Here is a 27242-nt window from a genome sequence, read left to right on the forward strand (position 1 = left end):
ATGAATGGATGAAAGTAATTTAGCTTTTTATACCAATAATAATGAATATTATCACCGCTGGTACTTTTCCAGTTGTGAGCAGTTTTTATAACCTCTTTTAGCATATCCATTGTAACTTCGTGTTTCCTTGTACCTACTGTGAATACCTGCAAGAAAATGGATCTCACAGTAATATATGGTGACATATACATACGATAAACTTTGATAAGATGTGGATTTGTGAACTTTTGAAGTAAACTCACTCAACTAGATTACAGACTACGTCAGTGATGCACCATCAATAACTCTGAGACGTGAGTTAAGGTAGGCTTTTATTGGCTGGAAGAAAGCACGAGTAGCAAGTGACCATCACACAACATCCTGGAGACTGAGGAAGGGTCTGTGCCTCCAAACGCCTTTATACCGGGGTCTGTGGGAGGAGCCACAGGAGCAGTCAGCGGGGTGGGCGGGGGTTGGGGGGGGGACGTGTCCAGACAGGTATATGTAGTTCATCACAGCAGTACAGGCCCTACGGCCTTTGGCCTCTTAGCCTACTCTAAGATCAATCCCACTCTTCCCTTCTGCATCACCTTCATTTCTCTATCATCCACTTGCCTCTCAAAGGATCTCTTAAATGCCACCAACCGTGATAGTGTGTCCAGATACTCACCACCCTCAGTGTGAAGAACCTACCTCTGATGTCCCCGGCCCTGATGAAGGGTCTCAGCCCAAAACAATGACTGTTTATTCATTTCCATAGATGCTGCCTGACCTGCTGGGTCCCTCTAGAATTTTGTGTGTGTTGCTTTGACATCTCCCCTATACCTTCCTCCAATCACCTTAAAATTATGCCCTCTCATATTAACCATTACCACAGTAGGAAAAGGGCACTGGCTGTCCATTCTATTTATTTATTTAGATACAGCGGCCCTTGGAGCCATGCCACCCAACATTTAAACCTAACCTAAACACAATGACCAATTAACCTACCAACTTGTACGTCTTTGGACTGTCGGAGGAAACCCAGGCAGACAGGGGGAGAACAGGCAGCGACTGGAATTGAACCTAGGTCACTGATGCTGTCAAGTGTTGTGCTAACCACTACACCACCATGCCAACTCGTGTGGGGAACTGAATCCCGATGCTAACTGCTACTCTCCCATGCCACCAGCTCTGGGGGAAGTTGATATTCCCATCAGGTACACTTCATCACTAATTCTAGCCCCCCAAATGAATCATTCCCAAAATCTAAAACTAAAATTGTTATACATTCCTAAACTGTGGAATTCGGTACTTAAAACTGTAAGGGATACAGTTTAAATGGCAGATCATAACCTATTTATCTAACCTTTCTTTTAACTAGCATTTTTTTTTGGTCTTTTATTTTGATATTTTGATGACACCTTCAGTGAGCGGTGTCTCAGAAAGGCAGCATCCATTATTAAGGACCTCCAGCACCCAGGGCATGCCCTTTTCTCACTGTTACCATCAGGTAGGAGGTACAGAAGCCTGAAGGCACACACTCAGTGATTCAGGAACAGCTTTTTCCCCTCTGCCATCTGATTCCTCAATGGACATTGAAGCTTTGGACACTACCTCACTTTTTTTTAACTATACAGTATTTCTGTTTTTGCACATTTTAAAAAATCTATTCAATATACATAATTGATGTACTTGTTTATTTATTGTTATCATATTTTTTCTCTCAGCTAGATTATGTATTGCATTGAACCGCTGCTGCTAAGTTAACAAATTTCACATCATATGCCCGTGATAATAAACCTGATTCTGATTAAACCTGATGGCAGCAATGAGAAACGAACATGTCCTGGGTGGTGAGAGTGCCTGAGAGTGCCTGATGATGGACGTTGCTTTCCTGCAAGTGTCTCATGGAGATGTGCTCAATGATGGGGTGGGCCATATCCACCAATTTTTGTAGGATTTTCCATTCAAGGGCATTGGTGTTTCCATACCAGGCTGTGATGCAGCCAGTCAATATACTCTCCACCACACGTCTGTAGAAGTTAGTCAGAATTTAGGATGTTATGCTGAATCTCTGCAAGTTCCTGGGGAAGTGGAGGTGTTGCTGTGCTTTCTCTGATATTGCACTTACGTGCTGGGCTCAGGACTATTACGATTACTCTAAAAGTAATGCTACATTTCTCGAAGGGTTAACTGCGTGGTTACCAGTGACCAGATGTAAAACTAATTATCACAAACATTCTTCAAAATCTCTGCAATCACGAGAACAAAGCAGGATGCTGCTAATTAGTGGATTCAAGACTGTCTTGTGACTTAAGTTTAACTGATGGATTTATTAAGTTAGTTCAGTTCTTGGCATGGGTCATGGGAGTCTAAATGACTTCAGTTATGCAGCCTGATCAAGCGTTTGATGGCTCGGGGCCTGTACTCACTGGGATTTAGAAGAATGAGAGGGGACCTCATTGAAACCTACCAAATATTGAAATCTTTTTATTCTGGAATCTTCCCCCTTCCTAACCAGTCCTGAAGAAGGGTCTTAGCCCAAAATGTCAACTGTACTCTTTTCCATAGATGCTGCCTGACCTGCTGAGTTCCTCCAGCATTGCATGTGTAAGGAGGAATTTCTGCTTTGTTGCGTTCTGTGTTGTTCTGTCGTGCATTGTTTGCACACTATGTTGATGCCAGCATGTGTGCAGAGACCCCAGCACACCCTTCAATGTGGTGATTAATGCAAACGAGGCATTTCACTTATGTTAACATGTACCTGTCGTAAATACATCTGAATCTGAATTTCTTCAGCCAGCGGGTGGTGAATCTGTGGAATTCATCGCCACATTTGGCTGTGGAGGCCAAGTCACTGAGAAAATTTAATGCCTTTCCTTATAGCTAGCACTTTTTAGTCCAGGCAGATGGAAAACCTCTTAACCCTCTCCAAAGCCTCTACATCCTTCCTGAGGGGGGCAAGGGTGACCAGAACTACACACAATATTCAAAATGCAGATGAACTGAAGTTGCTGGTTCTTGAATAGTCAGGGCGTCAAAGGATACAGGGGAAAGCCAGGAAAATGGGGTTAAGAGGGAAAATAAGTCAGCCATCATCAGTTGGTGGTGCAGACTCGGTGGGCTGAATGGACTAATTCTGTTCCAATGTCCAATGATTTTATGGCCTAACACTCCTCAGGAAAGATGTAAAGCTTTGGGTGGATGCATAGGTTTTAGTAGAATGTGCTGAGCACAGTACGTTGTGGCTCCCACTGCCTCTGTGTAGCTGAGTGTGTTAGTTCAAGTTCAAGTTTAATTGTCATTCAACCATACATGATTACAGCCAAATGAAACAGCGTTACTCCGGGGCCAAGCTGCAAAAATCAGTACCAACATACCCAATCATACACAGCACAAGGCAAATACAGCACATACAAGAAATCAGTAAAATACAGCCACACACAGTAAAATATAGTCCGAGTTCCTGAGTCTATAAATGCTGCAGCAGTCTGCAATCGAGACAAGTGACCGATGAAGGGCAGCACCAACTCTGGCGTGTATGTCATGTCACACCGTCTCCAGCATTCCCGTGAAGCGCATCAACTCTGATGCCTCTCTCCTGTACAGTTGTAAACAGCAACACCATAGCTTCAAAGTTCGAAGTACATTTATTATCAAAGTATTTATGGTAGATACAACTTTGACATTCTTCTCCTTACAGGCACCCATAAAACAAGAAGCCCAATAGAACCCATGAAACAAAGAAAACCATCAAACACCCAGTTATTAGAGAAAAAAATTGGCTTGAGATCTAGTCGTCACTATGACCGAGTCGTCCCCCCGCCCCACCGCACCACTGCTGTCTGCCAATCAGTGAATCAGACTTGCAGCATTCCACATTAACAATGTCCAACAGGGTCTTGCAGTTACAAGAAAAGTGACTAAGGCAATCCCTTACTGTCGGACTGCACCGCTCCTTCGCGCTCCCACTCCAACACCTCACTGATGCAGGCAGCAGCACGATCCGTATCTAGTCCAGCTCCCTCACTTACTCCGCCAACGAGCAACTTGTTGATGGAGTAGACCCGCAGTACTTTAACTTCCTAACGTCCAGTAGGTTCTTGTGATCAGAATCAGAATATGTCACGGACATAGGTTGAGACATTTGTTAACCTAGCAGCAGCGGTACAATGCAATTCACAATAACATAGAAAGAAAAAAATAAGTAAATCAGTTACAGTATATTAAACAGTTAAATTAAAAATAGTGCAAAACAGAAATAATAAAAGTAAGGTAGTGGTCATGCGCTCCATGTCCATTTAGGAGTCAGATGGCAGAGAGGAAGAAACTGTTCCTGAATTGCTGAGTGTGTGCCTTCAGGCTTCTGTACCTCCTCCCTGATGGTAACAGTGAGAAAAGGGCATGCCCTTGGGTGATGGAGGTCCTTAATAATGGACGCTGCCTTTCCAAGGCTCTGCTCCTTGAAGAGGAGACTACGGCAGCCAGTCCCCAAGATGGAGCTAACTAATTTTACAACTTTCTGTAGTGTCTTTCGGTCCTGTGCAGTAGTTTCCCCCCCCCCCCATACCAGACAGTGATGCAGCCTGTCAGAATGTTTGCCACTGTACACCTGTAGAAGTTTTCGAGCATCTTAAGTGACAAATGAAATCTCCTCAAACTCCTAATGAAATATAGCCTCCATGGAAGTTACACCTTTGGATGCCCATAAAAGACAATAACACCTTTGGTTTGCCCCATAGAAGACTGAGCACGCCACCATCTTACTGGAAATTACTGGTGCTGCTTTAGATCAGGCAACTGGCTGAACCCACAGATCACCCTCTCAAACAGGCTCATTCAGCTCTGCTGTCACAAGCATTATTACAGAAAATCTTTCCTACCAAATGCCACAAACATATAGTTCATCTCTGTGGGACAGGCGAGCACACATCATAGTACAATAGTTTCTGTTCTATTATTTCGTAATTATTATTGCACATTGGTAGATTATTATTGTCTATATTATTATTCAGTACTTAATAATAATATTATTATTATTATTGCAAAGTGTGTTTTTCAATGTTTTGCTGTAACAAAATAATTTCACACTCAGGATCAATAAAGTACTTATCATTGTTAGATCAGCTTTGACAGTTAGTGAGGCAATGACTCCAGTCGCACAGGCTATTAACATAGCCGGTGAGATCGGGAATACTGCAGGCACTGGGGCAAGTAAAGTTTGACAGTATTGACCTAAATTATGAATTATGAAACATAGAACAGCGCAGCACAGGAAGAGGCCATTTGGCTCACATTATCTGTGCAGGGCATGATGCCAAATTAATTTAATCCCTTCTGCCTGCACGTGACTCCTAACCCACCATCCTGTGTATATCCATGTGCCTATCTAAAAGACGTTAAAATGTGACTGTCAGACCTGCTTCCCTCACTACCCTGGAAGGACAGGGTAGGTCAGCCGGTTGAGAGTAAACTGCAGTGATGACTGGCTTTGCATCTTACATAAAACTTCAGTTCTGAACGTTATTTGCTTACTTTTATTGTTTGCACGATTTGTTTTTTTCCCCTCTGTCTGCACATTGTGTGTCTGACGGTCTTTTTTTTCCCATAAGGGTTCTATTTAATTTTTGTTTTGTCGTTGCCTTTAAGGAGACGAATCTGAGGGTTGTACATACTTTGATAATAAATGCAACTTGAAACTGGAGCTTTGAATTAGAATGCTTTCCTTTATTTAACTGAATAAATAAATTAACTTAATCTGTTATATGTGCGATAAATATTGAAGCACAGAGTCCGAGGATTGTGCTGGGGGCAGCCTTCAAGTGCCACCACACTTTCAGTGCCAACGTGGCATGCTCACAATTCACTGACCCTAACCCTGACCTTGGGAGGAAACTGGAGCACCTGGAAGAAACAGGGAGAACGTACAAACTTCTCACAAAGTCAGCAGCAGGAATAAACCCCAGTCGACGATGGCTCACACTGTAAATGGCTGCAATCACTGCTACGCTAGTGTGGACCTATGTGTTTGTGATGAAACAGTATTTAGATCTCTATATACAGTTTTGATCAGCATATTACAGGAGAGATATGATTACACTGGAGAGTGCAGAGGAGATAATTCTGGGCTGAAAGGCTTGTCATATGAGGAACATTTGATGACTCTGAGCCTGTACTCACTAGAATTCAGAAGAATGAGGGGTGACTTCATTGAAACCTACCAAATGTAGAAAAGCCTCGATAGAGTGGATGTGGAGAGGATGCTTCTGTTATGGTCCGTCCAGTCCTGAGACTGCATTCCGGGTCTTGATCTGGTCCGTAGACTCCAGACTCTGGGTCTTGTAGCCATACCTCCTTTCACCCTTAAGCCCAAATAAGATAATCTTGGCTTAAGGAGGTGCACCTGATGCCTATCGGCTGGCAGGTGTATATAAGGGGCTCTGGTAGTGAGTCTAGTTGTGGATTGTTCTGTTTGTCCTGGCTTGGAGTACCCACTGTTAATCAACTAGTTCTGTAAGCCTGTTTTTGTGGTCACCCTGGACTGAGCTCCCTTCTGATCCCTTGCCTCTGTTGAGTAAGCAGGCTGAACTGCTGTTGCCTGGTGGGGGACTCTGACCCTTTCCTACTCCCCTCTTCTGATGGGTTATGCCCTGTGACCTGTCCAGGCCCCTGGGTTCCTGCCTGGGAGGCTGGGCCCTGCCCAGGAGTTATGTGGCTTGCCCAGGGGGCTATCCTCCCAGCATTCCTTGTCCCATAGACCCATCCTCTAGCCTAGCCAAGATCCTGCCTTGATGTACAGTTCCTAGTCTGCCCCTAGCTCCAGCCTCTGAGTTCCCCAAGCCTCCAGCCCCATCTTCTGGGCAGCGTCTTTATGAGATGGGTGACCCCAGCATTTATCAATACTCTTCAGAGATTGTCTGCCTGGCATCAGTGGTCACATAACCAGGACTTGTGATTTGCACCGGCTGCTCATCTGATCATCCACCACCTGCTCCCATGACTTCATGTGACCCTGACTAGGGGCTAAACAGGTGCATCATCTTACCCAAGGGTGACATGCAGGCTAGTGGAGAGGAGTGCCTTGCTCCTCCTTTGGTAGAGACATATCTCCAGTATTTGGTGTAGAAGGTATCTAATAAAGAGGCTACTGAATGTAAATGGAGGAAAACTGAGATTTGAAGGAATGGAAGGACCTTGTGGTTTATGTAAGTAGTTTTATTGATATGTCTACACTTCATAATCATCAGGCATCCCCACCACCCAGGATGGTACAGGAGATTCACACCACCAGGTTCGGGAACAGTTATTACCCTTCAACCATTGGGCTCTTGAACCAAAGTGGGTAACTTTACTCAACTTCACTTGCCCCATCACTCTTTACACAAAGAACTTTCAAGGACTCTTCATCTCATATTCTCAATATCTATTAACTATTTATTTATAATATTGGTTCTTTTTGTATTTACAAAGTCTGTTGTCTTCTGCACTCTGGTTGAATGCCCTAGTTGGGCAGTCTTTCATTGATTGTTGTTCTAAAGAGTATAATCATAAAAAATGAATCTCAGGATTGTATATTTCATCATAGCGTGTTACACCAGACAGTCAGCCATTCTTGTCTGGTGCATAGTTTCAAGATTGATCTCCTTTCAGATTAACTGGGTCACAGTATGAACATTGTATATGGTGGCATATATGTACTTGGATAATAAAATTTACTTTGAACTTTGAACTTCAGAGTTAACAATCTTTTCTATTCGAGGCCACTTTTGGAAGCATCACATGCACTTAATTCATGACTTGATTGAAATGCTTTCTTGTAGGGCGAGTAAGATTTATTGCATCTAACTATTAACATGTCTAACTGAACCATTTTAATCATACTTACATCAGCTTGTTTGAGCCAATCAGTCGGTGTCATATTTGAATACCAATTGGAAGCCACAGTTTCCTTTAAATACTAATTGACGGCCTGTACGAGGGATCACACAGTGAACACTGTTCTCATTTAATAAACTAACCGAGGGAAAAGTTCCTGTAAGGAACCGGAGGAGACAGCGTGAGATTTGACATGATGCATTCTGTAGATGCCATTTGGTAAGATGCCTTTTTAGTTTCTGGGGCTGCAGGAATATATTGATGGTCAGCTGGACAAACCAGTGGCAAATAGAATTTAATGAGAAATTATAAAACATTTCTTCGTCAAGAAGTAGCAAAGCAAAAGACTAGAAAACAAATAGGAGGAAATAGATTTTTGGAGAAACAGAAACACCAATAGACCCTTAAAGGGACTAAGATTGGTAAGGTGGTGGTTGAAATGGGAATGTGATGCTGTTAGTTGAGCCACAGAATCTAAGATTGGGGAAATTATGATGGAACTCTGTACAACACTAGTCAAGAGATCTCAGTTTAAGTTTCAATGCTGTGTTGACAAAAATTGGTAATGTCATTGATTGTCAAGTGTAGCTGGTTAAATTCTGTCCTGTTGGAGATGGCTTATTTAGCGTCATGTTCCCTGTATTGTGTATGACTGCTCACTGAAGTTCCTTATTGGTGAAATACTGTTTAGTTTATCTGATGGCTACCTGTAGGATTGTTTTTTTAATACACTGAACAGGAAACTTGCATTATTATATAATAAGGAAGAAATGCTTCTGGAGTCACAGCCCAGGAGAATGTGGTTGAGACTATAATTGATAGAGGATGCATTGATCTTTTTACATTTTATTTTGTTTGCTTGTTTATTTGTTTTATTTATCTACCTATTTAGCAAATCAGCATGGAATAGGCCCTTCTAACTATAGTGTTCCGATGACCCCAATTAACCCTAATAACATTGTAAATTGTTCTGTTTAGTTAGCCTAAGTACTACATCTTTAGACTGTGGGAGAACACCAGCAGACCCGCGAAAACCCGAGCAATCTGCAGGGACTTCTTAAAGATGGCACCAGAATTAAACTCTGAAATGGCCTGAGCTCAGATAGCATCACATTAACCACTATGCATTCACGGAGTCCAATTTATTTAGAGACACAGCATAGTAACAGGCCTTTCCAGTCCAAAGCACCCACACCAAACAATTACTCATGTGATCCATTACCCTATTAACCTGTAGATCACTGGAGTGTGGGCGGAAACCCACGCGGTCACGGGGAGAACATGCAAACTCCTTACAGACAGCAGCAGAATTGAACTCGGGACATTGCTGCTGTAATAGTGTCATGCTGGCCATCACGTTGCAGTGCCACCCACAGAAATGCTGAGTTTTGAATTACCTTTTCATTCCCTTCTGGAATTAAAAGAATTCTAAAAAAAGCACTTGTTGGCAATGGTTTACGGTGAGAGGGTAAAGAGTCTGAAAGGACCCAAGGGATAGGGTGCGCTCCAGATATGGAGCGAGCTACCAGAAGTATGTGTTCTAAGAACATTTAAAAGACCAACATACAAAATGCTGGAGGAACTTTGCAGGTTAGCTGGCATCTGTGGAAGAAAATGGATCGCTGACAATTATCAGGGAAGAGGTACAGGAGCCTGGAGGCGCACACTCAACGATTCAGGAATAGCATCTTCTCCTCTGCCATCAGAATTCTGAAAAGACATTGAAACCATGAACAGAAGCTCAGTATTTCTTTTCTCTTTTTGCACTACTTATCCAATTTAACTTTTTAAATATATGTAGACTGGGGTGGCAGGCTGGAGATGGGTCTCTACCACAGGAGGTGTAAGGCATTCATTCCCTCCGCTAGTCTGCAGGTCCTATTTTGGCAAGATGTAGCACCTGCTTAGCCCCCTCCTCCCACCCCACCCCACCCCAACCAGGGTCATGTGAAGCCATGGGAGCAGATGGTGGATGGTCATTTGAGCAGCCGGTGCGTATCACAAGTCCTGGTTATGCGATCACTGACGCCAGGCAGACAATCTCCGAAGAGTATTGATAATGGTTGGTGTTGTGGTGGTTAAAGGGTTAATCTTATGCCTCTCAGTTAGCCGCTCCCACATGGGGAAGAGTTCACATTATTGTACAAGCAGCGTTATCAATAAAATTTAGTTGAATAGCCTGCATGCTGCCGTGGAGACGTGTGCTCTCTGCACTCTCCCTCATATCGAACACAACAGCTGGGGTCACCCGTCTTGTAAAGACACTGCCCAGAAGGCAATGGCAAACCACTTCTGTAGAAAAAATTTGCCAAGAACAATCGTGGTCATGAGGCCATGATCAACTGCCATGAATATATATGTATATGTGTATATATACACACATACACACTATACAGTATATATACTTACTGTAATTTAGTGTTTATCATTATGTAATGTACTATTGCCGCAAAACATTTCATGGCATATGCCAATGATATTAAACCTCAATCTAATTCTGATTCTTCATGCACCTTCATTTGGACTCACGGTGACTTTCCAATCCCCTCCGTGGACACTGCCTGACCTGCTGAGATCCTCCAGAACTTTGTGGGGTGCTCCCGATTCTAGTAACTGCAGTCCTTATGTTAGCATTGAAAAAGCATTTGGATGAGTTCAGAGGGAATATAGGGCAAACACAGGTGAATGAGGCTAGGCAATATGGGCACCTTGGCTGGCATGGGAAGTTAGGCCAAACTGTATGGTATTGTTCTATGACAGTGAACTGAATCTATTAGCTGGTCTGGATGAGAATGTGAGGGAAGTATAACAGAGAATTTAAGAGGCTCTGACACTATCCATTTACTTTGTTTCATTAAATAATTTCATGTCCTTGCACAATATTACGTTGTGTTTGCCTTTGATGACCATGTGAATTGCTTCAGTTATGAGACCTATCAGGAGACAGCAGAATGGTTGCTATCAAGGATCAAACATCAACCAAAGGTTGCGATAATCTGCGGCTCTGGGCTGGGAATGCTTGCTCAGACACTCACTAATCACGAGACCTTCAAATACGCTGATATTCCCAACTTCCCGAAAAGCACAGGTAAGGAACATTGGAGACCCATCCACAGATTTGCTAAAAGTACTCAAAAATATTTTCAAGGTCTCAAGTTTATTTAATTGTCTAGTTTATTTGTTAGTTTTTATTTGGGTGCAATTTTTGTATTCGCAGAGTTTGTTGTCTTTTGCACTCTGCTTGTTTGTCCATCTTGTTGTGCACAGTCTTTCATTGATTCTATTGTGCGTCTTTGTATATACTGTGAATGCCCACAAGAAAGTGAATCTGAGAATGGTATGTGGTGAAATATATGTACTTTAGCAATGAAATTACCTTGAACCTTGATTGTGCAAGTAAACACAGAATCTGTGGCAAGTACTTGAAGGATTAAAGATAACTTCAAAAGAGCCATCAATGAGAGGAGACCAAACTATTTTCACCACGATTCAGTAATTACATAGAAAATGCTTCCAAAAATGTTGATAGAGATATTTTAACTTTCAAAATGGAATTGGATAATTCGCTTTAAAAGGCCAGACAGAGGAAGACCAAGAGAAATGAACAAAGAGCTGGCACTGATACAATGGGCCAAATAGCCTCTATGTTCTATAATTAATGATTCATTAGAAGATAGAACAGTACAGTACAGGCCCTATGGCTCACAATGTTGTGCTGAACTAATGAAGCTAATGATGCCTAATTAAACTAATCCCTTCTGCCCGCAAATAATCCACGTCCCCACCACCACCACCTTCCATTCTCTGCACCCTGATGTGCCCATCAAGGAGCCTCTTGAACGTTCCAAACGTATCTGCCTTCACCACCAGTCCAGGCAGCACATTCCAAGCATCAACCACAATCTGTGTATTAAAAAACAAACTTGCTCTGCACGTCTCCTTTAAGCTTTACCCCTCTCACGTTAATTGCCATGACCTCTAGAATTAAACATTTCAACTTTAGGAAAAGAGACACTTATCTATAATAATTTTATAATTATTTAATTATAATTCCCTTCACAATTTTATAAATCTCCGTCAGATCTCCCCACCCCACCCCCAAGTTCCACCGATCCAGAGAAAGCAACTCAATTTCTCCAGCCTTTCCTTATGGCACATGCTCTTTAATCTATACAGTATCCAAGGACTAGATAGGGTGGACGTGGAGAGGAATCTTTTCTATGGTGGGGGTAGCCAGAAGTAGAGGGTACAGGCTCAAAACTGAGGAGTGACCCTTTAGAACAGAGGTAAGGAGATGATTTTATTTTTTAGCCAGTGAGTAGTGAATCTGTGGAATGCTCTGGGGTGAAGGCCAAGTCCCTGGGTATATTTAAGGCAGATGTTGCTCTCATCCTGATCAGTCAGGGCATCAAAGGATATGGTGAGAAGACAGGTGTATGGGGTTGAGTGGGATCTGGGATCAGCCATGATGCAGACTCAATGGGCTGAATGGCCTAATTCTTCTATGTCTTATGGTCTTAAGGATTAAATGCAATGTCCAGTGCAGCCCTAACCGGAGATTAATAAAGCTGCAACATAACTTCCTGATTCTTAAACTCAGTGCCTTAATTACTATAGGCAGCATGCCCTATGCCTTCTTTATCATCCCATCAACTTGCATGGCCATGTTCAGAGACCTATGGACTTGGACCCCAGGATCCCTCAGTATTGTTATTAACTGTGTACCTTGTGAATAATCCCTGATTTTTTTTATTGAAATGTTTAACCCAGATTGATGAAAAACATTATTCCAGGTAAGTTAGCCAGAGAGAACTAATTACTGTACAATTTTATACATTTGTTGGAAGTTGACTGCTTTTCCAGGAATGACCGGGACCAACTTGTGTGGAGGATCCAAAGTTAAAGTCAAGTTTATTGTCATCTGTGAGAGAATGTGTCTACACGGGTGCAATAAGAAACTTAACTGCAGCAGCAGCACGGATATTCTGCATCATATAAGCAGGATTCACTAGAAAAGTATAAATGATGCACTTTTTTTAAACAAAGAACAACACAATTAGTAAAAAATTGTCATGGCTACTGATGATTGATCTTTGTTCATTCAGTGAAAGGACACGCGAGCCAACTTGTATTTGGAGAGCTGAAGGGGAAGACTTGTGTCTGCATGCAAGGGCGTTTCCATATGTATGAAGGATACCCACTTACAAAGGTAAAGGCAACATCCCATTCCTGCCGTGGGACAATGCAATAGATAATGATAAACACCAGCACATCAGTTTAAGTGGCTACCACTGCAGTAGGATGCAAAAAAAGTATTCAGCAGTATATTATTTTTAACCAAGTAGTGGTGGTCAAGATCTCTGAGGATCAAACCTAGTCCCAACATATCGAAGTAGTTATAAAGAAGGCAAGACAGTGACTATACTTCATAAGGAGTTTGAAGAGATTTGTCATGTCAACAAATACACTCAAAAATTTCTATACATGTATTGTGGAGAGCATTCTGACAGGCTGCATCACTGTCTGGTATGGAGGTATGGACCGAAAGGACCTGCAGAGTAGTTGGCTCTGTCTTGAGTACTAGCCTACAAAGTACCCAGGACATCCTCAAGGAGCGGTGTCTCAGAAAGGCAGCGTCCATTATTAAGGACCTCCAGCACCCAGGGCATGTCCTTTTCTCACTGTTACCATCAGGTAAGAGACACAGAAGCCCGAAGGCACACACTCAGCAATTCAGGAACAGCTTCTTCCCCTCTGCCATCCGATTCCTAAATGGACATTGAATCCTTGGACACCTCCTCATTTTTTAAATATACAGTATTTCTGTTTTTTGCACATTTTAAAAAGTCTATTCAATATATGTATGCTGTAATTGATTTACTTGTTTACTTATTGTTATTTTTATTTTATTTATAATTTTTTCTCTTCTATATTATGTATTGCATTGAACTGCTGCTGCTAAGTTAACAAACTTCACGTCACATACCAGGGATAATAAACCTGATTCTGATGGTGGTAGAGGCAGATACATTAGGGACATTTAAGAGACTCACATAGATGAAAGAAAAATGGAGGCCTATGGGTGAGGGAAGGGTTAGACTTATTTTAGAGCAAGTTAGAAGGTCAGCACAACATCATGGGCTGAAGGGCCTGTACTGTTACTGTGCTGTACTATGTTCTATGTTTGAAAAGAGACAAGGAGGAATCTCCTTAGACAGAGGCTAGTGAATTTATGACCACTGATGGCAGTGGAGGCCAAGTCACAGGGTGTATTTATAGTGGTGGTTGAAAAGGTCTTGATTAGTCAGGGGGTCCAAGGTTACAGGGAGAAGGCAGAAGAATGGGGTTGAGAGGGAGAATAAATCAGCCATGATGGAATGGAGCAGCAGACTCAATGGGCCAAATAGCCTTTCCTCTGTCGATGTTCTACGTTCTAAGTTCTGAAGGAAATTTTGCATGGTGTTGATAGTCATTTAGTCAATTGTTGCTGTATTTCACAATACAGGGTGTAATTGGACATCCCAAAGGATTTTATAATGGATGAAATATGTTTGGAAGCTGGGGATTTCTCTGGCCTGTGCCTCTTGCTGGTAGCAAGATCTTACAAACAGCAATATGATTGTGATTGGATGCTTTGCTAACAAGATACATTAGAGTTTGGTCTGGCAACTGCTCTGCCCAAGACTGCAGCAAGTGGTGCACACAGCTCTGCTCTACACACAAACCAGCCTCCCCTCCACCAACTCTGTCTACATTTCCCGCTGCCCTTCCTGAAAGATTATAAAGAAATAAACAAAGCTGAATTTTATTTGTCACATGTACATCAAAACATTGAAACATACAGTGAGATGCATCAAATGAAATCAGCCAGGGCTGTGCCGAGGGCACCCTGCATTAGTCGCCATGGTTGTGGCACCAACGTAGCAAGTCTACACTTTGTACAGGCGGCACAGTGGTGTAGTGGTTAGCACAATGCTAGTGGTTAGTACAGGCAACCCGGGTTCAATTCCCGCTGGCCTGTAAGGAGATTGCATGTTCTCCCCATGACTGCGTGGGTTTCCTCTGGGTGCTCTGGTTTCCTCCCACAGTCCAAAGATGTACCAGCTGGTAGGTTAATCAGTCATTGTAACTTGCCCTGTGATTGGGATAGGAAGGCTCTATTCCATGCTGTATCTCAATCAATAAATAACCCTAACCTTTATGTCTTTGAATGTGGGAGGAAACCGGAGCATCAGGAGGAAACCCACGTGGTCACGGGGAGAACGTACAAACTCCTTACAGACAATGGCAGGAATTGAACCCCAGTCTTACAGCTGGTACCGTAAAGCATTACGCTAACCACTTTGCCATTGTGCCATGCTCTAGAATAGTATTAATGTGAAGCAAACAAAGAAAATGCGGGAGGAACTCAGCAGATCAGGCAGCATCCATGGAGGCAAAGGAATAGTAGACATTTTGGGTGGAGACCCTGCATCAGGACTTGACCCAAAACATCCATAAGACCAGGTGTTCCCCAACCTTTTTGTTTACACCATGGACCCCAACCATTAACTGAGGGGTCCAGGTTGGGAACTCCTACCTTGAGATAGGAGCAGAGTTAGGCCAATCGGTCCATTAAGTCTGCTCCACCATTCCATCATGGCTGATATATCATCCTATTCTCCTGCCTTCTCTCCATAAACCTTTGACGCCCTTGCAACACACCTAAATCCACCACCCCTTTGCCTCCACTAATGCTGCTTGACCCGCTGAATTCCCCCAGTAGTTATTTTTGTTCCCAGTCCCAGCCTTTGCAGTCTACCATTAATGTGTACCTTTGTTCCTGTTTTCCCCAAGGTGACTTTCCCAGTCCGTGTGTTCCAACTACTGGGTGTGGAAGTTCTGATTGTGACCAACGCCGCTGGATCACTCACAGATGGCTACAGCACCGGAGACCTCATGATCATCAAGGACCACATTAATATGCCAGGCCTGGCAGGGCAACATCCTCTCCAAGGCCCCAATGATGAGCGGTATACAGACGCCCCACCCTCTAATCAAAGCCTTTACATTAGCCGGTCCTCCCTTTTAACTTCACAATGTAATCAATGCCAAGAAGTTATCGAAGTATTGTCAAGTTTTATCCCAATCTAAAAAATCGCGTGAAATACTCAATTGGTAAGGCAACATATGTGGAGAGAGAAACAGAACATAGGGCAGTACAACAAAGTAAGGCCCTTCGGCCCACAATGTTGTGCCAACCTTTCAGCTTACTCCAACATCAATCTAACCCTTCCCTCCAACATAGTCCTCCACTTGTCTTTCATCCACGTGCCTATCTAAGAGTCTCCTAAATAATACTAACGTATCTGCCTCTGTCACCACCCCAGCAGTGTTCCACACACTACCAGGCTCTGTGTAGAAAACACGCCTGACATGCCCCCTAGACTTTCCTCCAATCACATCAAAATCATATGATTGCTACCCTGGAGAAAAGGCCCTGGCTGTCCACTCTATCTATGCTTCTTGTCATCTTGTAGACATCTATCAAACCACCTCTCATCCTCCTGTCACTCAGAAGAGAAAAACCAGTCACTCCTCAACTCTCTATTGGACCATCATAACACACAAAAACATCTCTTTGTCCAAGTATTCAAGTTCAAGTACATAGAGGCCCTCTTGTTGATTAAGGTTGACCATGGATGTTTCATCCTAGACATGCAAGCCAGGGCAGTACGATGTGGAGAGCAATCAGTTACCCACGTTGCAGGGTCCAACACTCCCCACAGCTGATGCACCCAAAGGAACGGCAGAGACCGATATGGTTTGGCATCAGTGGCGTCGCAGGAGTTGCCAGTCAGTGCTGAGCTCAATGTGGGACTGCCTTAGGGAATCCAGCTCCGGATTTTTCCCTTGGGGTTTACTCTCAAAGCCTTCCCCATGAGTGGGTATTGATGCAAGGATCAGAGTTTTCCTTCTCCTAGATGAGCTGCCAACTATGGCTGACGAGCCCCATCTGTCCAAAGTGACTGGTTTTAAGGTGCTAGTAACCCATCTTTGCCCCTTCTCCTGTCAATAGAAATGGTTCCGCCAGGCCTAGTAGCTAAACCACATATGAAGACCAGGAGCTGGACTTGGTTGTCAGAGGCTATTTGAGATGCACACCATTGTGAGTTTTTAATAGGTAGTGGGGGCTTATCCCCATTACCACCCTCCCCACCACTATGGCAATCTAATTCATATTCAAGTTTATTGTCATCTGACTGTACATATATACAACCAAACAAACTTGTGTTCCTTTGGACCACAGTGAACCCACAAGGCATATTGCACACTGCACATACAATAAAATATTACCATAAATAAATTAATAAAATCTAATTCAAAATGCGCGTAGTAATGCACGTAAACAGTGCTCAGCTCACTGTCCTAGTGATGAGATCTCGGTGGGGGCAAGGTATTCATTAGTCTCACAGCCTGAGGGAAGAAGCTGTCACCCAGTCTGACAGCCCTAACCCTGATGTGCCTGTACCACCTCTCTGACGGTAGTGGGTCAAAGAGATTGTAGGGTGGGTGGTAGGGATCCTCAACAATGCCTCCAGCCCCTCTGTCTATAATAATCCCGGTAAATGTCACAAATAGGGGATAGGGATCTTCTCAGTGGTTTTTACTGTCTTCTGTAGCATCTTGAGGTCCAACACCTTGCAGCTTTTGTACCACACGAGGATGCAGCCTGACAGGACATTCTCGAACGCATTCCTGTAGGACGTTGTCAGAATGGAAGCAGGGTGCTTTGCACTCCTCAGTCTCCTCAGAAAGTGGAGATTTAGCTGGGTCTTCTTCACTGATGAGGAGGTGCTGTGCATCCAGGTTAGATCATCTGTTGTGTGTACACCAAGGAACTTTGTGCATCGTCGCTCTCCGCACAGCAGAGCCATTCAAACTCTGAAGCCCCAAATAATGTCACCTGTCATGAAACGTGTTGTTTTGTGGCAGCAGTCCATGCAGTACATAAAAATTACCGCAAGTTACAGTAAAAAAATCAATAAATAGATAAAACCAAGCAACATAGTGGCTGATGGAAAGAAGCTGTTCCTAATCTGTTGAGCGTCCTCTGGATCCTCTGGTAGCGACGAGAAGAGAGCATGTACAGGATGGTGAGGGTCTTTAATGATGGATACTGCCTTCTTGAGGCACCACCTTTTAACGACATCCATGATGGTGGGGAGTGGTGTGCTGTGATAGAGATGGATGAGCATAGAAAGCTCCGCAGCTTTCTTCGATCCTGTGCATTGGAGCCTCTTGCTACACGGTGATCTAACCAGTCAGAATGCGCTCTGCAGTGCATCGTAAAAATTGGCTAGAGTCTTTGGTGAGGCGCCAAATCACCTCAAACTCCTAATGAAACATAGCCACCGACATGCCTTTCCGGAGATGTCATCAATATGCTGGGCCCAGGATAGATCATCCTAGATGCTGATGCCCAGGCATTTTAGCTGCTCACCATTTCATTGCTGACCCCTTGATGGGACTGGTGTGTACGTTCTCCAGATCTGCCCTTCCTGAAGTCCACAATCATACAGATCGGAGCACTGAGGTAGTACAAGGGAAGCCAATAACATAATGCGGAACAGCTGCAGAGAATACCATTTGATCTAATGATCATCTGTGGGAAGAGAAGCAAAAACTGATGAAATAATCAAAGTAATCTTGCCTGCAGGTTTGGATGCCGCTTTCCCCCCATGTCCGATGCGTACGACAGAGCTCTGGGCAAGCTGGCTCTGGACATAAGCTCTGAGCTGAACTGCAGAAACATCATGCACGAAGGCGTTTACTGCATGGTCGGAGGCCCCAGCTTCGAGACAATTGCTGAGGCACACCTTCTTCACAGGCTTGGAGCTGATGCTGTGGGTACGAACTTTCAGACAAATCTCTATGCATTTCAACATTAGCAGGGTACAGTGTAGAACAAAGCTTTGCATTGACATAACACTGTCCATCCTATCCACACAATATTGAGTACAGAGGAAGTGGGTGTTTTTAAGGAGGGGGCCCGTCCTGCACCACAAAGCTCCAGAATATATCCTCAAGAGAACTGGGACCTGGGATGGAAGGAGTGCTGATCAAGCACGTGTACTTGGATTTAAACAGCTTGAACACCATTTTATACTGGAGTTTGGCCAAGTTCATTAACTTCTGCAGAATATGCCATTGAACTGACTTGTTAAGTTCAGCCTCCGTTTTATAAGCGAACTGTAATAGTCAGGGGGGCGGATAGGAGATTTTGTGGGGAAGATCGGGTGTCTCGGATGGTATGTTGCTTCCCTGGCGCCGGGGTCCGAGACATCTCAGATCGGGTGCAGGTTATTCTTGAGAGGGAGGGCAAGAATCCAGATGTTGTGGTCCATGTAGGGGCCAACGACGTGGGTAGGATGAGTGAGGGGGTCCTGCGTAGGGAGTTCAGGGAGTTAGGTGCGAAGCTGAAGAGCAGGACCTCAAGGGTAACAATCTCAGGATTGCTACCTGTGCCACGTGCAAGTGAGGCAAGGAACAGAAGGATTATAAAGATTAATACGTGGCTGGGAGGTTGGTGCAGGAGGGAGGGCTTCAGGTTTGTAGATAATTGGGCTTTGTTCCAGGGAAGGTGGGATCTGTTCCGAAGGGACGGTTTACACCTGAACTGGAGCGGTACTAACATTCTTGCAGGAAAGTTTGCTAGTGCTTCTTGGGGGGTGTTTAAACTAAATTTGCAGGGGGCGGGGATCCAGAATGTGAGAGAGGATAGCGAAAGGAAGAATAAAGGACAGATGGGGACTGCACGGTTCCAGAATATTAAGTGTGTAGAGAGGAAGGTGGGGCGGAACAAGTGATAAGGAGGACTCCTGTCCAGAGGGATGGTCTGACGGAACATGGAGTTAAATGTGTTGAAAGAATAAGTCAATGTAGGAAGGAGCGTATAGCCCGATGGGAGTTCGGGGAGTTGGGTTAAGCACAATAGGCAGCAATTCAAACAGAGAGAGGAGAAATGGGATAAAAATTCTATATCTGAATGCACAAAGTGTCAGAAATAAGGTGGATGAGCTTGAAGCTCAGGTACGAAAGGGTAACCATGATGTTGTTGGGATAACGGAGACATGGCTGCAGGGAGATCAGACCTGGGAAATGAATGTGCAAGGGTATACGTGCTATCGTAGGGACAGAAATGTGGGCAGAGGGGGTGGGGTGGCCCTGTTGGTGAGGAATGAGATTCAGTCCTTTGCAAGGGGGGACATAGGGTCAGGAGAAGTAGAGTCTGTGTGGCTAGAACTGAGGAACAGTAAGGGCAAAAGGACCCAAATGGGTGTTGTCTACAGGCCACCAAACAGTAGCATGGATATTGGGTGCAAGTTGAATAGGGTGTTAACATTGGCTTGTGGCAAAGGTAATGTCGCAGTAGTTATGGGAGATTTCAACATGCAGGTGAACTGGGAGAATCAGGTTGGTGCTGGACCCCAGGATAGTGAGTTTGTAGAGTGCCGATGGAATGCATTCTTGGAACAGCTTGTACGAGAGCCGACCAGGGACAAGACTATTCTGGATTTAGTGTTATGTAATGAACAGGATTTGAGAAGCGATCTCGCAGTAAAGGAGCCATTAGGAGGTAGTGATCACAATATGATAAGTTTTTATCTGCAATTTGAGAAGGATAAGGGCAGCTCGGAGGTGTCAGTGTTGCAGCTGAACAGGGGAAACTATGGAGCCATGAGGGAGGAGCTGGCCAAAGTTGACTGGATGGATAGCCTAGCAGAAAAGACAGTGGAACAGCAATGGCAGGTATTCTTGGGAATAATGCACAAGGTGCAAAATCAGTTCATCCCCCAGAGAAGGAAGGATTCAAAGGGGGGAAAGGGGCCACAGTGGTTGACAAAGGAAGTCAGAGATTGCATAGCATTAAAAAAAAAAGGAAATATGACAGAGCTAAGGTGAGTGGGAGGACAGATGATTGGGAAGTTTTTAAGGAACAACAGAACTTAACTAAAAAGACAATACGGGGAGAAAAAATGAAGTACGAACGCAAGCTAGCCAGGAATATAAAGGAAGATAGCAAAAGCTTTTTTAGGTATGTGAAGAGAAAGGAGATAGTTAAGAACAATGTTGGGCCCTTGAAGAATGAATTGGGTGAAATTATTATGGGAAACAGAAATGGCAGAAGAATTTAATGAGTACTTTAGATCTGTTTTCACTAAGGAAGGCACAAGCAATCTCCCAGATGTATGGATGGGCCAAGGACATAGGGTAACAGAGGAAATGAAACAGATTGACATTCGGAAGGAAACGGTGATGAGAAAACTGATGGGACTGAAGGCTGACAAATCCCCAGGTCCAGATGGTCTGCACCCTAGAGTGCTAAAGGAGGTGGCCCTGGAAATTGCAGATGCATTGGTAATCATTTTCCAATACTCCTTAGATTCAGGATCAGTTCCTGAAGATTGGAGAATGGCTAATGTTATCCCACTTTTTGAAAAAGGAGGGAGGGAGAAAACAGAGAACTATCGACCTGTCAGCCTGACATCGGTGGTGGGGAAGACGCTAGAGTCCATTATTAAGGATAAAATAGTGGCATATCTAGATAGCAGTGATAGGATTGGGCCGAGCCAGCATGGATTTACCAAGGGTAAATCATGCTTGACTAATCTGTTGGTTTTTCGAGGATGTAACCAGGAAGTTAGACGGGGGAGATCCAGTGGATGTAGTGTACCTCGATTTTCAGAAAGCTTTTGATAAGGTCCCACATAGAAGATTGGTGGGGAAAATCAAAGCTCAGGGCATCAGGGGGAAGGCATTGACATGGATAGAAAACTTGCTGGCAGATAGAAAGCAAAGGGTAGCGGTGAATGGGTGTTTCTCGGAATGGCAGGTGGTGACTAGTGGGGTGCCACAGGGCTCGGTATTCGGACCACAGCTGTTTACCATTTACGTTAACGATTTGGATGAAGGCATAAAAAATAACATCAGCAAATTTGCAGATGATACTAAGCTGGGTGGCAGTGTGACATGTGATGAGGATGTTAGGAGAATTCAGGGTGACTTGGATAGGCTGGGTGAGTGGGCAGATACTTGGCAGATGGTGTTTATTGTGAATAAGTGTGAGGTTATCCACTTTGGGAGTAAGAACAGGAAGGCAGATTATTATCTGAATGGTGTAGAGTTGGGTAAGGGAGATATACAAAGAGATCTCGGAGTCCTTGATCATCAGTCACTGAAGGTGAATGAGCAAGTGCAGCAGGCAGTGAAGAAGGCTAATGGAATGTTGGCCTTTATTACAAAGAGAATTGAGTACAAGAGCAAGGAAATCCTCTTGCATTTGTACAGAGCCCTGGTGAGACCACACCTGGAGTATTGTGTACAGTTTTGGTCTCCAGGGTTAAGGAAGGACATCCTGGCTGTAGAGGAAGTGCAGCGTAGATTCACGAGGTTAATTCCTGGGATGTCTGGACTGTCTTACACAGAAAGGTTAGAGAGACTGGGCTTGTACACGCTGGAATTAAGGAGATTGAGAGGGGATCTGATTGAAACATATAAGATTATTAAGGGATTGGACAAGATAGAGGCAGGAAATATGTTCCAGATGCTGGGAGAGTCCAGTACCAGAGGGCAAGGTTTGAGAATAAGGGGTAGGTCATTTAAGACAGAGTTAAGGAAAAACTTCTTCTCCCAGAAAGTTGTGGGGGTCTGGAAAGCACTGCCAAAGAAGGCAGTGGAGGCCAATTCTCTGGATGCTTTCAAGAAGGAGCTGGATAGATATCTGGTGGATAGGGGAATCAAGGGATATGGGGACAAGGCAGGAGCGGGTATTGATAGTAATTGATCAGCCATGATTTCAAAATGGCGATGCAGGCTTGAAGGGCCGAATGGTCTGCTTCTGCACCTATTGTCTATTGTAATTACCAGTTCTCACATCCAATTTGACAGTGAGATCAGAGAACTTTAGTCTCCCACCCACAGGGAAAGTATCAATAAGATTGAAAGAGCACAGAGAAACCTTACAAGGATGTTGCACCTCAGTTATTGGGAAAGTTTGAGAAGGATGGACTTTATTCCCCTGAGCGTAGGAGAGTGAGGTGAGATTTGACACAAATCATGAGTGGTATAGACGGGATAAATACACGCAAACTTTTTTCACTGAGGTTGGGTGAGACTAGAACTAGAAGTCAGAGGTTAAGTATTAAAGGTGAAATATTTAAGGGGAACCTGAAGGGGAACTTCTTCATTCACAGGGCGTTGAGAGTGTGATATGAACTTCCAGTAAAAGTGCTGGATAAGGGTTCAATTTCAACATCTCAGAAGTTTGGATAAGTATCTGGATGGGAGGGGTCTGAAGGGGTGTGATCCAGGTGACAGTCGATGGGACTAGGCAGAATCATTCCTGCTTGTCACATCATAGGAGGAATGTGAGGCCTTTGGAGGGGGTACAGGCAAGTTTTTACAGGTTGGAGGGCATGTCTTATAAAGAAAGCTTGAGCGAGTTAGAGCTTTTCTCTTTGAAGCGAAGAAGGATTGGAGGTGACTTGACAGGGACGTATGGGGTGGTGAGAGGCTTTAATGGAGCCTCTCCTTTCTCCCAGGGTGCAAACTGCTAACATTGGAGAGCATAATTTTAAGTGATTGGAGGAGAAGATGAAGGGGTATGTCATTGTTTTATACAGAGAGTGGTGAATGTGTGGAACGTGCTTCCTATGGTGGTAGAGACAGATCTGTTAGGGGTATTTGGGACACTCTTAGGCGCATGGATAAAAGATAGTTGAAGGGCTATGCAGAAGGGAAGTGGTAGATTGCTTGAAAGGTCAGTTCAGCATCATGGGCTGAAGAGCCTGATACACACAGAATGCTGGAGGAGCTCAGCAGGCCAGGCAGCATCGATGGAAAAGGGTGCAGCTGACATTTCCGGTGTGTGTTGCTCGGATTTCCAGCATCTGCAAATTTTCTCTTGTTTCTGGCCAAACAGCCTGTACTATTCTACAGTAATTGGCTCCAAGTAGCTGTTTGCATGTGACAACGACCACACTGTGTTGACGGGCAGCTTAACCAGGCTCAGCAGGCCTCGTACCCCAGTGAGATGGAGACATACCTGTCCCAGCATGTGAAGTCAGCTCCGGCAGACTGGGCAGATGAGATCTACAGTGAGATCCAATGGCTATGAAGACTGTACTGCAACGCTCCGTGAAGAGCGAAGTGGAAGACGAGGCACAGAAGATGTCATGGTCATCCACTGCAGCCAAGGAAGACCCCAGTTTGAGACGCTTGTTCGTACCACTGGACCCAGACTTCTGAGTCGAGAGAGTGGAACTGCAATGGCTTTTCCACTTTAAAAACTCTCCCGCACAGGTTTCCTATCATCATCAGACAGGACAGCCACCAATATCGGAAACAAGGACCACCATAGGATTAGTGGGACTGCTATGGAGGTGAAGGGTTAAGCGAAAACTCACTCTGTCTCCAGTGGTTCTTGATTCTGATGTCAAAATTCCATGGCAGAAGTATGTCTGTGAAAACTTTGACTTGCGTTCTGTTCATACAGATCAGATCACTCCACGGGGCATTGAGGTGGAACAGGGTAAGACAATAACAATGCAGAATAAAGTGTAACAGCTGCAGAGGAAGTGCAGAGCAGCTAAACAAAAAGGTGCAAGATCATAGCAAGGGGTTTTCTGCACTGTAACAATCCCACTGTTTTGATACTAATTGGCTGTAAAGCATATTCAGACAGAGGCTGCGAAAGAAGATATACTGTGATGGTTGTCCATCATGCCTGATGATGTGCGGGATAATTTTTAAAGTGGAAAAGCCATTGCACTGGGGCAGTTTCTCTCTCTCGATCTCAGGAGTCTGGGTCCAGTGGTATGAGCAAGCGACACAAACTGGAGCCTTCCCTGGTTGCAGTGGACAACCATGATGGCTTGTCATGCCCTTTGCTCTCCACAGAGTACCACCTTTCTGGCTGTTAGATTCCTCTGTAGAAATCATCCAGAGCTGACTTTGTGTGCGGAGACAGGCATGTCTCTCTCTCACCGGGCTCTGAGGCCACCAGCTACCCTCACCTTGTTTAGCCTGCCTGTCGAAGTGGTGTACGGGGCTGTGGTCACTCTCACATGCAAACAGCTACTTGGAGCCACAGGTGAGAGCTGACTGTCTGGTGCGGACCAAAGGTGAGTGAGCTGCCCTGGAATGGGCACGACAAGCCCCTTCACCAGAGGTGCTACCCCTCCCTCGACACTCCATGATTTACTACATAAATCGTAGAACAGCAGCAGGTTAGGCAATATTTGAGGATAGAACAGCAGAGCTGGCTTAAAGTCCGAACATGGAACAGTTCAGCACAATACAGACCCTTCGGCCCTCAATATTGTGCCAACCCTTTAACCTACTCTGAGGTCAATTTAACCCTTCCCTCCTACAGAGCTCTCCATGTTCCTGTCATCCATGTGCCTCTCTAGGAGTTTCTGAAATGCCCCTAGTGTATCTGCTTCTCCCACCACCCTGACAGGGCGTTCTCCTCACCCACCGCTCTGGGTAAAATATCTCCAATGTTCCCTCTCTATTTTTTTACAGCTGCGCAGCCTAAGCATTGCTCTGAGCAGGAAAGTTTCACACAGCTTGAAAACTGCGTACTACAGTAAACGTTTTGTTATATAATATATGTACTAGGAATACTTAGAATGAAAATTGAAAATTTACATACTTTTGATTTTATTTATTGATTGAAGGGTATAATGAAATAGTCCAACAAAGAAAATCTTCCATATTTCATAAATTTTCTTCCAGCTGCAGCCAATTTCTGTGGTGCAGAACAAAGGCTACGTGCATGGGAGCATTTCAGTTACCGTGCAGTCATGCACCCTGAAGAGAACAGTGCCTACATTTGACATCCCCCCCCCCATATACTTTCCTCCAATCACCCTGAAACTATGCAATCTATATTAGCAATTTGTGCTCTGGAGAAAGTGTTTCTGGCTGTCCACTCCATCTATTCCTCTTACCATCTTGCGCATCTAAACCAGTGCAGTGGTTAAAAACGTCCCGTGATTAGACTAAGGTTAAATCAGGGGTCGCTGAAAGACTGTATCCCTAAATAAATAAATTAGCTAATAGGAATGCTACTGTTCTCACCCAAGGGTCTCTCTAACCTTCTGAAAATCACAATGTGTTCTCGCACCCCACAGGAATGAGCACCGTTCCCGAGGTCACCGTGGCGAGACACTGTGGCCTGCGAGTGTTCGGACTCTCTCTGATCACCAACAATGTGACAAGGGAGTATAACAGCGACGAAGTGGTGGACCATGAAGATGTCCTGAGTATCAGCAAGATGAGGGCAGGCGTGGTGCAGAGCCTCATAATGGAGCTGGTGGGTCGCCTGGAGCTGACATCCACTAGAATGCAGACCATACAAGACAGAACATAGAACATTACAGTACAGGCCCTTTGGCCCACCTTTCTTTTTCTTACTTTTTACAATATTTTTTATTCAGACAGAGTGCAACACATAGATACATCTCAACATAACTTGTGTACATTCATATATTGTAATAAAATTGATCAAAATGTTATAGCATAACACAAAGGTGTACCACTCTGTAATCAAAAAATTAAAGATAAAAGAAATTTTTTATATAAAAAAAGGCCCATCTTTTAACCAACTGACCCTTCCCTTCTACATAACATTCCATTTTCCATGTGCCTATCATAGATTTTCTTAGATGCATCTGCCTCTGCCACCACCCCTGGAAGGGTGTTCCGCACACCCACCACACTCTCACGCTATACTTTGCACCAATCGTCTTAAATCATGCTTCCTGGCTGTCCCGACAGGCACATAGTTCACCACATTAAAGCTGATATCTCGCCTACGTCTCAGTGTGAGTTATTGATGGTGCATCAATTTTATTGACTGGAAGAAGGAACCAGGAGTGAGTGTCTATCATACAAGGTCCTGGAGACTGAGGCCGATCTTCAGGCCGCAGGTCTCCTTTATACAGGGGCCTGTGGGAGGAGCCACAGGAGCAGTCAGCAGGGGCGTGTCCCGACAGGCACATAGTTCACCACACTGGCATTAGCCAGTTCCACCCTGGGGAAAAGTCTCCAGCTGTCCACTCAATCTGTGCCTTTAGTACACATCTATCAGGTCACCTCTCATCCTCCTTCGCTCGGAAGGACCTCACTCAATCTATCCTCATTAGACATTCTAGGAACAATAAAACTCCTACAGTTCAGAACTAGACCATTGAGAAACCCTGATCCTCCAATGGCTAGCTCATCAAATAAGGACGGAGGTTAACTTTAATTGTCACATGTACATCAAAGCATACGGCGAAATGCAACCTCTGCGTTAAAGATCAGCACAACGCGTGTCTGCTTGGGGCAGCCCACAAGTGTCGCCTCACTCCCAGCTC

General features: G+C 44.3%; 1 protein-coding gene across 1 annotated transcript; it reads left to right on the forward strand.

Moving 5' to 3' along the window:
* Positions 1 to 8029: 8029 nt before the first annotated feature.
* On the forward strand, positions 8030 to 26254 carry pnp4a (purine nucleoside phosphorylase 4a). Its single transcript, XM_059981204.1, has 6 exons — positions 8030 to 8055; positions 10761 to 10924; positions 12942 to 13045; positions 15673 to 15848; positions 18536 to 18726; positions 26016 to 26254. Exons 1-6 carry the CDS (start codon positions 8030 to 8032, stop codon positions 26252 to 26254), a joined length of 900 nt encoding a protein of 299 aa, XP_059837187.1.
* Positions 26255 to 27242: the final 988 nt, after the last annotated feature.

This window comes from Hypanus sabinus, chromosome 9 (genome assembly GCF_030144855.1).
Source record: "Hypanus sabinus isolate sHypSab1 chromosome 9, sHypSab1.hap1, whole genome shotgun sequence".
In the NCBI taxonomy this organism is placed as follows: domain Eukaryota; kingdom Metazoa; phylum Chordata; class Chondrichthyes; order Myliobatiformes; family Dasyatidae; genus Hypanus; species Hypanus sabinus.